Source organism: Salmo trutta, chromosome 38 (assembly GCF_901001165.1).
Source record: "Salmo trutta chromosome 38, fSalTru1.1, whole genome shotgun sequence".
Lineage (NCBI taxonomy): Eukaryota > Metazoa > Chordata > Actinopteri > Salmoniformes > Salmonidae > Salmo > Salmo trutta.
The window spans coordinates 30,181,434-30,195,226 of record NC_042994.1 but is presented as its reverse complement, the minus strand read 5'-3'; the positions used below and the strand labels follow the sequence as shown (position 1 = coordinate 30,195,226).

General features: G+C 43.9%; 1 protein-coding gene across 2 annotated transcripts; it reads right to left on the bottom strand.

Moving 5' to 3' along the window:
- Nucleotides 1-5,051: 5,051 nt before the first annotated feature.
- LOC115177636 (zinc finger protein 345-like) lies at nucleotides 5,052-13,524 on the bottom strand. 2 transcript variants are annotated; one of them, XM_029738568.1, is made up of 4 exons: nucleotides 13,337-13,524; nucleotides 8,462-8,978; nucleotides 8,031-8,235; nucleotides 5,052-7,825 (listed from the first exon to the last, which is right to left on the bottom strand). In XM_029738568.1, the coding sequence occupies exons 2-4, from the start codon at nucleotides 8,870-8,872 to the stop codon at nucleotides 6,231-6,233; spliced, it is 2,211 nt and encodes a 736-aa protein (XP_029594428.1). In that variant the 5' UTR covers nucleotides 8,873-8,978; nucleotides 13,337-13,524; the 3' UTR covers nucleotides 5,052-6,230. The 2 variants fall into 2 exon arrangements, with proteins under 2 accessions (XP_029594428.1, XP_029594429.1); XM_029738569.1 differs by having other exon boundaries at nucleotides 8,043-8,235.
- Nucleotides 13,525-13,793: the final 269 nt, after the last annotated feature.

Sequence of the window (13,793 nt, the reverse complement as noted above, 5' to 3'; positions counted from 1 at the left end):
TCTTTAACTGTTTTCCAGAACTTCTTGGGGGTTAAACCCACAGTGAGAGAACTGCTCCTTAAAGTAATTAACTTTGGCCTTCCAGATAGCCTGAATGCATTTATTTCTCATTTGCCTGAACGAGAGCCAGCCAGCCTGAATATGCGTGTGCCGAGCCTTTCGCCAAATGCATTTCTTGAGGTGGAGTAACTCTGCAAGATCACGGTCGAACCAGGGGCTGAACCCGTTTTTAATTCTAATTTTCTGTATGGGGACGTGTTTGTTAACAATACCACTGAAAATATAAAAAAAGAAGGTCCAAGCATCTTCGACAGAAAAAAAAAAATAGCAAGCGTCTATGACAAATCAGGACAGGTCGTTTCACTGAGCAGCCATTACAAACACAGGTGGTGGTTTAAGCATGTCCCAGTTTAGGTCATCTAGCAGGACAAATTCAGACTTAGTGTAAGGGGCCAAGAGAGACCTTGGGGCAGGTAGGGTACAGGCTGATGCTGATGGAGGACGATAGCAGCCAGCAACAGTCAACAAAGAGCTATTTGAAAGTTTAATGCTTAAAACCAGCAAATCAAATTGTTTGGGGATAGACTTGATGGAGACAACCGAGCAGTGAAGTTGATCCTTGGTAAAGATTGCCACTCCCCCACCTTTGGAAGATCTGTCTTGACGAAAAAGGTTATAACCAGAAAGGTTATCAGTATTCAAAACACATCTCAGTAATGACCAACACATCTGGATTGGAGCTGTGAACCCACACTTTCAATTGATCCATTGTAGGTAATAAGCTTCTAGTGTTAACGTGCAGAAAAACCAGGCTTTTACGAGAGCAGAAATCCGTGAAGCAGATATCACAGCACAAGTCAGAATTGGGCCTAGCAAAGGTAGATGGGCGAGGGTGTACATGCACATTTCCAGATATCATCAACAGTAATACAATCAAGGCACAGCATAGGACAGGGAGAGCTCTGCAGTGCTGATTTATGACATCTGTATGTGCATCAGATGGCAACAAGATCATATAGTACAGCAATTTCATCAGGTAACATGAATACAAAACCAGCGAGATGTGGTAAGAATAGGATGGGAGGCCAAAAGTCTGTGTAACCAAGAGAGTGAGAGTCCTGAGTGTGGGAACAAACAGCCTGTCCCAGAGTTAGGTAAAGAAAGGTTTTAGACAAAGTATGCAGGAGTAATGAGGCAAAATGCACAAGAAAAAAATTCTATATATAACGACTTGGGGCTAGCTATTGTAAGTTCAGAGTCACTCGCCCCAACAGTGCGCGTGTGGGGGAGGGGGGGGGGGGGTACCTGTACCAGACAGGGGGAGACGGGGTATTCTTGATACGATTTTAAAGGAAACACTTTGTAGTTTGTGGAAATGTGAAATTAACGTAGGAGAATATAACACATTAATTGAACCTTTATTTAACCAGGTAGGCAAGTTGAGAACAAGTTCATTTACAATTGCGACCTGGCCAAGATAAAGCAAAGCAGTTCGACAACATACAAAAACACAGAGTTACACATGGAGTAAAACATACATACAATCAATGATACAGTAGAAAAAAAATAAGACTATATACAATGTGAGCAAATGATGTGAGATAAGGGAGGTAAAGGTCAAAAAGGCCATGGTGGCAAAGTAAATAAAGTATAGCAAGAAAAACACTGGAATGGTAGATTTGTAATTTGAAGAAAGTTCAAAGTTAAAATATAAATAATATAAATAATATGGTGCAAAGGAGCAAAATAAATAAATACAGTAGGGGAAGAGTTAGTAGTTTGGGCTAAATTATAGATGGGCTATGTACAGGTGCAGTGATCTGGGAGCTGCTCTGATAGCTGGTGCTTAAAGCTAGTGAGGGAGATAAGTGTTTACAGTTTCAGAGATTTTTGCAGTTCGTTCCAGTCATTGGCAGCAGAGAACTGGAAGGAGAGACGACCAAAGGAGGAGTTGGCTTTAGGGGTGACCAGAGAGATATACCTTCTGGAGCGCGTGCTACAGGTGGGTGCTGCTATGGTGACCATTGAGCGGAGGTAAGGGGGGACTTTACCTAGCAGGGTCTTGTAGATGACCTGGAGCCAATGTGTTTAGCGACGATTATGAAGCGAAGGCCAGCCAACAAGAGCGTACAGGTCGCAGTGGTGGGTAGTATATGGGGCTTTGGTGACAAAACGGATGGCACTGTGATAGACTGCATCCAGCTTGTTGAGTAGGGTATTGGAGGCTATTTTGTAAATGACATCGCCGAAGTCGAGGATTGGTAGGATGGTCAGTTTTACGAGGGTATGTTTGGCAGCATGAGTGAAGGATGCTTTGTTGCGAAATAGGAAGCCAATTCTAGATTTAACTTTGGATTGGAGATGATTGATGTGAGTCTGGAAGGAGAGTTTACAGTCTAACCAGACACCTAGGTATTTGTAGTTGTCCACAAATTCTAAGTCAGAACCGTCCAGAGAAGTGATGCTGGACAGGCGGGCAGGTGCAGGCAGCGATCGGTTGAAGAGCATGCATTTAGTTTTACTTGTATTTAGGAGCAGTTGGAGACCACGGAAGGAGAGTTGTATGGCATTGAAGCTCGTCTGGAGGGTTGTTAACACAGTGTCCAAAGAAGGGCCAGAAGTATACAGAATGGTGTCGTCTGCGTAGAGGTGGATCAGAGATTCACCAGCAGCAAGAGCGACATCATTGATGTATACAGAGAAAAGAGTTGGCCCAAGAATTGAACCCTGTGGTACCCCCATAGAGACTGCCAGAGGTCCAGACAGCAAGCCCTCCGATTTGACACACTGAACTCTATCAGAGAAGTAGTTGGTGAACCAGGCGACGCAATCGTTTGAGAAAACAAGGCTACTGAGTCTGCCGATGAGGATGTGGTGATTAACAGAGTCAAAAGCTTTGGCCAGGTCAATGAATATGGCAGCACAGTATTGTTTCTTATCGATGGCGGTTACGATGTCGTTTAGGACCTTGAGCGTGGCTGAGGTGCACCCATGACCAGCTCTGAAACCAGATTGCATAGCGGAGAGGGTGCGGTGGGATTCGAAATGGTCGGTAATCTGTTTGTTGACTTGGCTTTCGAAGACCTTAGAAAGGCAGGGTAGGATGGATATAGGTCTGTAGCAATTTGGGTCAAGAGTGTCACCTCCTTTGAAGAGGGGGATGACAGCAGCTGCTTTCCAATCTATGGGAATCTCAGACGACACGAAAGAGAGGTTGAACAGGCTAGTAATAGGGGTTGCAATAATTTCGGCAGATAATTTTAGAAAGAAAGGGTCCAGATTGTCAAGCCCAGCTGATTTGTAGGGGTCCAGATTTTGCAGCTCTTTCAGAACATCAGCTGAATGGATTTGGGAGAAGGAGAAATGGGGGAGGCTTGGGCGATTAGCTGTGGAGGGTGCAGTGCTGTTGAATGCAGTAAGGGTAGTTAGGTGGAAAGCATGGCCAGCCGTAGAAAAATGCTTATTGAAATTCTCAATTATAGTGGGCTTATCGGTGGTGACAGAGTTTCCTATCCTCAGTGCAGTGGACAGTTGGGAGGAGGTGTTCTTATTCTCCATGGACTTTACAATGTCCCAGAACTTTTTAGAGTTTGAGTTGCAGGAAGCAAATTTCTGTTTGAAAAAGCTAGCCTTGGCGTTTCTAACTGCCTGTGTGTATTGGTTTCTAACTTCCCTGAAAAGTTGCATATCGCGGGGGCAGGTCGATGCGAATGCACAACACCACAGGATATTTTTGTGTTGGTTAAGGGCAGTCAGGTCTGGGGAGAACCAAGGGCTATATCTGTTCCTGGTTCTAAATTTCTTGAAAGGGGCATGCTTATTTAAGATGGTGAGGAAGGCATTTAAAAAAAATAACCAGGCATCCTCTACTGACGGGATGAGGTCAATATCCTTCCAGGATACCAGGGCCAGGTCGATTAGAAAGGCTTGCTCGTTGAAATGTTTCGGGGAGCGTTTGACAGTGATGAGTGGAGGTTGTTTGACCGCTGACCCATTACTGGTGCAGGCAATGAGGCAGTGATCGCTGAGATCTTGGTTGAAAACAGCAGAGGTGTATTTAGAGGGCACGTTGGTTAGGATGATATCTATGAGGGTGCCAGTGTTTGTGGCTTTGGGGTTGTACCTGGTGGGTTCAGTAATAATTTGTGTGAGATTGAGGGCATCAAGCTTGGATTGTAGGATGGCTGGGGTGTTAAGCATGTCCCAGTTTAGGTCACCTAGTAGCACGAGCTCTGAAGATAGATGGGGGGGCAATCAGTTCACATATGGTGTCCAGAGCACAGCTAGGGGCCGAGGGGGGTATATAGCAGGCAGCAACGGTGAGAGACTTGTTTTTGGAGAGGTGGATTTTTAAAAGTAGAATTGTTTGGGTACAGACCTGGATAGCAGGACAGAACTCTTTGAACTGCAAGAGAAAGGCCAATATGTGACTTATGACTCTAGGCGCAATTTAGATTTTGGGCACTAGACAACAGCAGTGTATGTGCAAAGTTTTAGACTGATCCAATGAACCATTGCATTTCTGTTAAAAATGTTGTATTAAGTCTGCCCAAATATGCCTAATTGGTTTGATACATTTTCAAGTTCATAAATGTGCACACTCCTCAAATAATAACATGGTATTCTTTCACTGTAATAGCTACTGTAAATTGGACAGTGCCGTTAGATTAGATTAACAAGAATTTATGCTTTCTTTGAAAATGTTTGTTACTTACAACCTCATGCTAATCACATTAGCTCAACCGTCCCACGGGGGGGGGGGGGGGGGGGCTTTGTTTTACTATTGACAGTTACAGCTGATTTCGGGATTGTATATCGATTCGCTCTCCATAAATATGTCATCTGAATTGCTTAAATCAAACTTTGCCAACAGCTCCTGATATCAGTGCATAAAAACTACAATCAGTGTCCTGAATTAGTCTAGTGAGCATGTGCACCCTGCTATATCCTGTCCCGAGCTTGTTTTCCTCCTCAGGTCATAAATACTGCACCCTCAACTTCCAATTCATTTGTTAGTTATACAATCATGTAACTAAGAATTTTTCTGGAAAGAAAGTTGAAAAGGATTTATTGTTTTGTTGAATAGTCATGACTGGTTCGAGCCATCTGTCGTGTTTTATTGCTACTTAACGCAGACCTAAGATCAGTTTAAAGATCCACCGGCGTCATTGACGTAGGGGTTTAGCTGGACGTTTCTGACTGGTCTTGGAACTGTGACAACGGGCAGCCTCTCCCTACTTGACACGATGGGATGTGTAGTGATTTTGCCAACACAGCCACCAGATATGTACACAGTCTTGGACCCTTAACCTTTTTTTTTACAAAACGGATGATTGTATTTGTTGATTGAATCAGACTTCATTAATATAATGAATAATCCAGGAATGTCACAAGTTCATTGAGAAAACAGCAACTCTACAGAGCGCGGCTAAATTACTTCAGGAGACAATCTGCAGAGCTCCTCCTCCTCACAAGGAACACATTTGCCTCAGAGAATCATAAGGGCCGCCATGATGGATTTTCTGCCATTTTGAATTGAGTGAAAAACACTTAAAAAGTTACTCCTCTGCAACCGAATGACCTGATCTGTAGGAAACTTGATAATGGTGTCCCTCTATGGACAAAAGTCTCACAAGGCAATATATTCTAGGCTAGTAATTTAAAACATGGCCACTATTGACCAATAAACGTTCCCAGTGGACGTGGTCAGGCACAAATGCACATTAAAACAATTTGCGGATATTCGTATTGTAACAAAATACTAACCAATATTACTTGAGGGGAACTGTGTCGTACATATCCAGCAGCACTTCGTAGTCTGCCGCCTCCATGCAATGTACACTGTATATGGAATACAAAGTGGGCTATTTTACCCAGTCTACAGAGGGATCCTGTGATGTTTACCCAGAGTCAATACAGGGATCCTGTGATGTTTACCCAGAGTCAATACAGGGATCCTGTGATGTTTACCCAGAGTCAATACAGGGATCCTGTGATGTTTACCCAGAGTCAATACAGGGATCCTGTGATGTTTACCCAGAGTCAATACAGGGATCCTGTGATGTTTACCCAGAGTCAATACAGGGATCCTGTGATGTTTACCCAGAGTCAATACAGGGATCCTGTGATGTTTACCCAGAGTCAATACAGGGATCCTGTGATGTTTACCCAGAGTCAATACAGGGATCCTGTGATGTTTACCCAGAGTCAATACAGGGATCCTGTGATGTTTACCCAGAGTCTACAGAGGGATCATGAGAACGGATTCCTGAGAGAATGGAGGTGTGGAGGTGATTCAGTCCTCCATCTGTTTGACTTCTCTCTCTGCCTGTGGGGATTTTCTCTCCACCTGTGTTGGTTCTCGCTCTGCCTGTGCGGGTTCTCGCTCTGCCTGTGTGGGTTTTCTGATGACTCTTCATGTTTCCTGACTGAGCGAATCTCTTCCCACATATATCACATTTATAACGTTTCTCTCCAGTGTGTGTTCTCTTGTGTACAGTCAGCAGTCCTGACTGAGCGAATCTCTTCCTGCATAGAGTACAGCTGTAGGGTTTCTCTCCAGTGTGCACTCGTTGGTGCATTTTCAATTCTACTGGCTGTATAAAGCTTTTCCCACATTGATCGCAGCGGTAGGGTTTCTCTCCTGTGTGCCTACGCATGTGTACATTCAGGGATCCCATGTGTGTGAAGCTCTTCCCACATCGATCACACAGGAAAAGAGAGTTCTCTCTGGGGTGTACAAGCTGGTGCGTTCGCAACTCTCCTTTGGAAACATATCTCTTCTCACACTGTTCACAAGTGTAAGGTTTCTCTCCGGTGTGTATATGCTTGTGTTTAGTCAGGAATCCCGATGAAGCAAAGCTCTTCCCACATTGATCACAGACATATGGTTTCTCACCTGTGTGTATACGCTTGTGTATATTCAGGTTTCCCGAACTAGCAAAACTCTTTCCACACTGATCACAGACATATTGTTTCTCGCCTGTGTGTATACGCTTGTGTATATTCAGGTCTCCAGAACTAGCAAAACTCTTCCCACATTGATCACAGACATGAATACCCTCCCACATGTGTTTTCTCTGGTGGTGTCTTGCTAGGTCTTCTGAATGAGCAAAACTCCACTCACAGTGCTTACAGCTGTATATAGCACAGCTACGAGGTTTCTCTCCGGTGTGTGTTGGCTTATGTAAAGTCAGTGTTCCTGAGTTAGTAAATCTCTTCCCACATTGATCACAGACATATGGTTTCTCTCCAGTGTGCGTTAGCTTGTGTTCAGTCAGGGAATAAGCTCTCGCAAAACTCTTTTCACATTGATCACAGCGATAAGATTTCTCTCCTGTGTGTGTATGCTGGTGCCGTTTCAACTTCACTGATGTAGGGAAGCTCTTCTCACAGTCTGAGCAGTGGAACGTCACACCAGTGTGTGTTCGCTTGTGTTCAGTCAGGGAACAAGCTTGAGTAAAACTCTTCCCACATTGATCGCAGCTATAAGGTTTCTCTCCAGTGTGTGTTCGCTTGTGTATAGTCAATTGTCCTGAAGTACCGAAACGCTTTCCACATATAGGACAGCCATAGGGTTTCTCTCCTGTGTGTGTTCTCTTGTGTCTAGTCAGTGTTCCTGACATACGGAAACTCTTTCCGCATATAGGACAGACATATGGTCTCTCTCCTGAGTGTACTCTTTGGTGTCGTCGTAGGTTTCCTGACTGAGTGAAACTCTTCTCACATACGTCACAGCTATAAGTTCGCTGGATCACTTTCAACCCTGGAGCCTTCCCAGATGATAAGACCCTCCCACTGAGCAAACGACCATTTGGGTTGTCCCCTGTGAAACAAAGACATGAGTTAAGGTTCCTCACTATGTACCAAAGTACTTAACAATGAACTAGTGTTGAAGTATCTTCCCCATCCAACACAGATGAGCTGCTATACAACACTGAGTAGTTACATTTAGCAAATATGGGTCAATTAATAAATATTGACCAATCAATGAACTGTTACTGAAGCAGATTGTAGACTAATACACACACCATTGTTCTTACTTGAGGACATCGAATCTGAATCTCCATATCCCTTCTCTTCTCCTCCTACTCTCGTAGTTCCACTCAGCCCCAGTGTTTTCCTGCAGTCGACCAGCCGCACAGACAACCTCTTCAAACCCAGTAGTAATGTGCTAGCGGGAGAGGCAGGACCTGGGGACTCGGGGAGAGGGGAGGCAGGTGGGAGAGACATGTCCTGAAAACCACAAAAAGGGATCCAGTATAAATCAGGAAGGAAACACTCTCCTACAGGTCAAGGAATTTAGAATCCTCAAAAGTCTCAGCAGTATTTCCGTGATTCCTCTCATTCTCTGGACCTGAGGTCCACCTTGGACTTTCTCCTCCAATGAATTTATAACAGGAGGTCCAGAGAATGAGAGGAATCAAGGAAATACTGCTGAGACTTTCTGGGAAATACTCACATCCCTCTGCCTCTGCTCTGGGGTGTGGTTCTCTGGAGCTGGCTCCGCCTCCAGCCCGTTGCTAAGAAACCAATCCTTGTCCTGCATGTCCCATTCCTCGCCGCAGGTTGTAGCATCATCATCATCAGACTGGCTGGGACTCATGGGTGCCACAGTAGATTCTTCATGTATCTTTCTGATGTCATCTTTCAGTCGGAGTAACCAAGATATTCCCTGCTCCTCCGATTTGACTGAATCTGCATTTTCCCACATTTCCTCCATGATTTTACGTCGCAATGAGCGATGGTGCTTTCCTTTAACTTGGGAGCCATCTATTCCACAGCATTCACACAGGTAAAGTAAATTATCCTCGGATAGAGGGTGTAAACTCTGTTCGATTTCTTCCAACAATGTTTCCTTCTCGCTACTCATATTGTCCTGCTGGTGGGAACAATGACAATGCAGTCAAGGGCAAGACAGCAGGAAGTCCATACACTTTAGACGACCTGTAGTAGAAGACAGCAGGAAGTCCATACACCTGTAATAGAAGAATGATACATCACAACACAGTATTAATACACAGTATGGCTGGGTATGAGGTTTTCATCTATCAACAGGTATATATGTAGTATACCCACGATTGTGTTGGTTTGTCTTTCAGAAGAGAGCAAATGGTAGGTGCTGCCACAGCTATTGTCCCAGTTTCATTGATTTCAATACAATATTGATGTGAGTGATTAATTTGTGCGCACTATAGATTACATTAGAAAAAGCTAATAAATTTCAGTCTGGAGTGACCGCTTGGTAAATGTTGGTGCGTGAGTAGTTAAGATACTTGTATTTTGTTAAATTGTGTAGTAACAAAATACAACTAATCTGAGCACAAGAGCGACACGTGTTTGTAAGGAGTAATTTGTATGTCTTGGTCTTCAACATATCACGACTCATTTCAGCATATTGACGATGAATTTGGACATTTAAAACTGGTGTTTTGACACTTTGCTATAATTACAGGAAGCAGCAACAGTATAAAATGTCAACTTATTTTTTTCAACAGGATTCTACTTAAATCAGGTTAAAAAAAACTGCAATGATTTATTGACTTTGATGATATTAGTGAAATTGTCATCTTGAGACACCTTCTCCAGAAGAAGAAAATAAAGAAAGTTGTAGGGAGGGCGAACGCACAGGCTGCTGTGTAGCCACTATGACAACTCTTTGTAGAACTCCTGGTTAAAATGGTTCAACTCTCTAAAATGGTTAAACTCTAAAATGGTTACAGTTTCATTCAAGTACACCATCCAAAGTGTGATTAATAACTTCACCATGCTCAAAGGGATATTCAATGTCTGCTTGGGTTAGTCGAGGTAATATGTACATGTAGGTAGGAGTAAAGTGACTAATGCATAGATAATAAAACAGTGAGTAGCAGCAGCACAAAAAAAGGGGGTTAATACAAATAGTCCGGGTGGCCATTTGATGAACTGTTCAGGAGTCTTATGGCTTGGGGGTAGAAGCTGTTCAGGAGTCTTATGGCTTGGGGGTAGAAGCTGTTCAGCAGTCTTATGGCTTGGGGGTAAAAGCTGTTAAGGAGCCTTTTGGACCTAGACTTGGCGCTCCGGTACCGCTTGCCGTGCGGCAACCTCTGTAGCGCATTGCGGTCGGATGCAGGTCTCTGACCTCATCCCTATCGGCTGTCTCATCGTTGTCGGTGATCCGGCCTACCAACGTTGTGCCGTCGGCAAACTTAATGTTGGTGTTGGAGTCGTGCTTGGCCACGCAATCGTGGGTGAACAAGGAGTACAGGAGGGGACTAAGCACGCAACCCTGAGGGTCTACCATGTTGAGGATCAGCGTGGCAGATAGGTTGTTGCTTACCCTTACCACCTGTGGGTGGCCGTCAGGAAGTTCAGGATCCTGTTCCAGAGGAGGTGTTTAGTCCCAAGGTCCTTAGCAATGAGCTTTGAGGGCACTATGGTGTTCAACACTGAGCTGTACGTGTTCCTTTTGTCCAGGAGTGAAAGGGCAGTGTGGAGTGCAATAGAGATTGCGTCATCTGTGGATCTGTTGGGGCAATCCTTTCAAAGCTACAGACGTGAGTGCTACGGGTTGGTAGTCATTTAGGCAGGTTACCTTGGTGTTCTTGGGCACAGGGACTATAGTGGTCTGCTTGAAACGTGGAGGTACAGACTCGGTCAGGGACAGGTTGAAAATGTCAGTGAAGACACTTGCAGGTTTGTCAGCGCATGCTCTGCATACACGTCCTGGTAATTCGTCTGGCCCTGCGGCCTTGTGAATGTTGAACTGTTTAAAGGTCTTACTGATATTGGCTACAGAGAGCGTGATCTCACAGTCATCCGGAACAGCTGGTGCTCTCATGCATGCTTCAGTGTTGCTTGCGCACATAGAAGTCATTTAGCTCGTCTGGTAGGCCCTTGTCACTGGGCAGCTCGCAAATGAGCTTCCCTTTGTAATACGAGTGTTAGAGCCGGTGTAGTAGGATGAAATCTTAGTCCTGTATAGATGCTTTGCCTGTTTGATGGTTTGTCGGAGGGCATAGCGGGATTTCTTATAAGTGTCTGGAATAGTGTCCAGCTCCTTGAAAGCGTCAGCTCTAGCCTTTAGCTCATGCGGTTGTTCCCTGTAATCCATAGCTTCTGGTTGGGATTTGTACGTACAGTCACTATGGGGATGACGTCAACGATGCACTTATTGATGAAGCCAGTGACTGATGTGGTATACTCCTCAATGCCATCAGGTGAATCCCGGAACATATTCCAATCTGTGTTAGCAAAACAGTCCTGTAACTTTGCATATGCGTCATCTGACCACTTCTGTATTGAGCGAGTCACGGGTACTTCCTGCTTTAGTAGGATAGAATTATGGTCAGATCTGCCAAAAGGAGGGCGAGCTTTGTATACGTCTCTGTGTGGAGTAAAGGTGGTCTAGAGTTTTTTCCCCCCTCTGGTTGCACATGTGACATGCTGGTATAAATTAAGTCAAACAGATTTGAGTTTCCCTGCATTAAAGTCCCCGACCACTAGGAGCACCAATTCTGGATGAGGATTTCCTTGTTTGCTTATGGCCTTATACAGCTCATTGAGTGCAGTCTTAGTGCCAGCATCGGTTTGTGGTGGTAAATAGACAGCTACAAAAAAATGTAAATGAAAACTCTTGGTAAACAGTGTCGTCTACAGCTTATCATGAGGTACTCTATCTCAGTCGAGCAAAACCTTGAGACGTTTTTAATATCAGAGATCGCGCACCAGCTGTTATTGACAAATACACAGTCCACCACCCCTCGTCTTACTGGAGGTAGATGGTCTGTCTTGCCGATGCACGGAAAATCCAGCCAACTGTATATTATCCATGTCGTCATTCAGCCACGACTCAGTGAAGCGTAAGATATTACCGTGTTTAATGTCCCGTTGGTAGGATAGTCTCGAACAGAGCGCATCCAGTTTATTCTCCAATGATTGCACGTTCGTCAATAGGACGAATGGTAGAGGCGGTTTACCCACTCGCCGAAGGACTCTCACAAGACACCCGGATCTGTGGCCCCTGTATCGGCGTCTCCTCTTCATGCGAATGAAGGGGATTTGTGCCTGGTCCGGGCGGAACAGTAAGTCCTTTGCGTACGACTCACCTCCAGTTCGAGGTGAGTAATCGCTGTTCTGATAACTATAAGCACTTGTTAGGGTTAAACTGGCTATTTGTATGCATAACCTTTATAATATATCGGGGAAGCTATGCTACAATATTATGTATATAAACTACGGATAAATCAACTGCTGAAGACAGGAAGAACGACACCCGGCGACAGGAAGTGCGTCACTAGGCTGGGACCAGCCTGCATGCCGACGATAGGAGGAGCAAGTATAAACCACGCTCCTCCTCCCTCTGACAGGCCAGCATTGAGCGGGAACTATCTCTGTCAGAGTATAAAAGAGAGAACAATAGAATGTGACGCCCTCTTCTCTGTTTGCCCTGCGAGGTGTCACAGAGAGACCGTATATATACGTACAACACATTTACCATACACGTGTTTGCATTAATTAAAGTACAAATAAATCAGAAGTTACTATGTGCTGACTATTTTGTTCTGATACCAGAAACGAATAGACGCAGCTTTAACACACTTTATGGTCATAAGAGCTGGTGGCAGAAACAATATTCAGAAAATGTGTTAAACAAGCCGGAAGAAAAGACTACAAATGGTTAGTAGCCCATAAACGGAAGCCATCCCCTCCGGCGCCATCATTATATTTTTTTTAGGTAGTAAATTGTATCTTTAGGTTTTCAATATCACGAACTGTTCCTGCGTATTGGTTATGGAGTGATATTAGAACTGTTAATGTGTTATGACATTAGGCTATTTATCAAAATGTCTCGTGAACAGGAAGCAATGACAGCATACTTTTCAACTTACGTTTTATAACGTACTTTTTATCAAGTAAAAACTGCTGAATGATTCCAAAAGCGTGATTTATTTATTTTGATGATATTCAGATATCTCCAAAACGGGTTTGTCTTGCTTATTTTTAGCCAAATTAGGGAACTCTGAGATCTCGACTAATGACGTAATTTCAACATGGACGCAACCAAATCAACTACAAAAATCTTTGGTATTTTGGCAGGAATTCATAACGTCGTTTAAAGGCATTGACTGGAAAATAAAACCGTATGGTTGATTTGAGCTATTCAGATTTTAAAGGGAACAAACAGTATCAGGCTAATATGCGCCGACGAGTAGTTGGGCGGGAACATAACTTCCGGGTGATAGTCGCACTGCCGTGTTTGTTTGCACTTCACAAAACTCTAATTAGTAACATTGTCGTCATAAATAGCTAGACTGCAAACAGTCGTCCTTGAGTGCACTGCAACTGGCCAACTCACCAGATTCCTTGTAGAAAATCCCGGCTAGCTTGCTAACGTATTTTTTCCACGCTAGCTATATCTATTCAGTTAAGGGTAATGGTCCTTTACGACGTCCAAACAAAGTTATCCTGTGGCTGATGTATTTCGGAAATTCAGAGGAGGATACCTTGCTTAATTAAAGGCTAGTACTAGCTCGACTCGTTCAGCTTCCATATTTAGCAGGGTAGCAACTTCCGCTTTGACTGGCGTTGTTGCGTTCACAGGCCAGAGAAATCGAGTATCGATTTAGAAGAATGGGTAGGAAAAATCTACTCTCTATTCTACACTTATACAGTGCCTTCAGAAAGTATTCACACCCTTTGACTTATTTAGTTGTCTTACAGCCTGAATTAAAAATTGATTAAATATATGTTTGTCTCACCCATCTATACACAATACCACATCATGACCAAGTGAAAACATGTTTTTAGCAATT

Coding starts and splice junctions, on each gene's coding strand:
- LOC115177636 (XM_029738568.1), bottom strand. CDS start 8,872: ATGAGTAGCGAGAAGGAAACATTGTTGGAAGAAATCGAACAGAGTTTA. Junction 8,236..8,461: donor CAGAGCAGAGGCAGAGGGAT/GTGAGTATTTCC, acceptor TGTGGTTTTCAG/GACATGTCTCTCCCACCTGC. Junction 7,826..8,030: donor GTCCTCAAGTAAGAACAATG/GTGTGTGTATTA, acceptor TTTGTTTCACAG/GGGACAACCCAAATGGTCGT.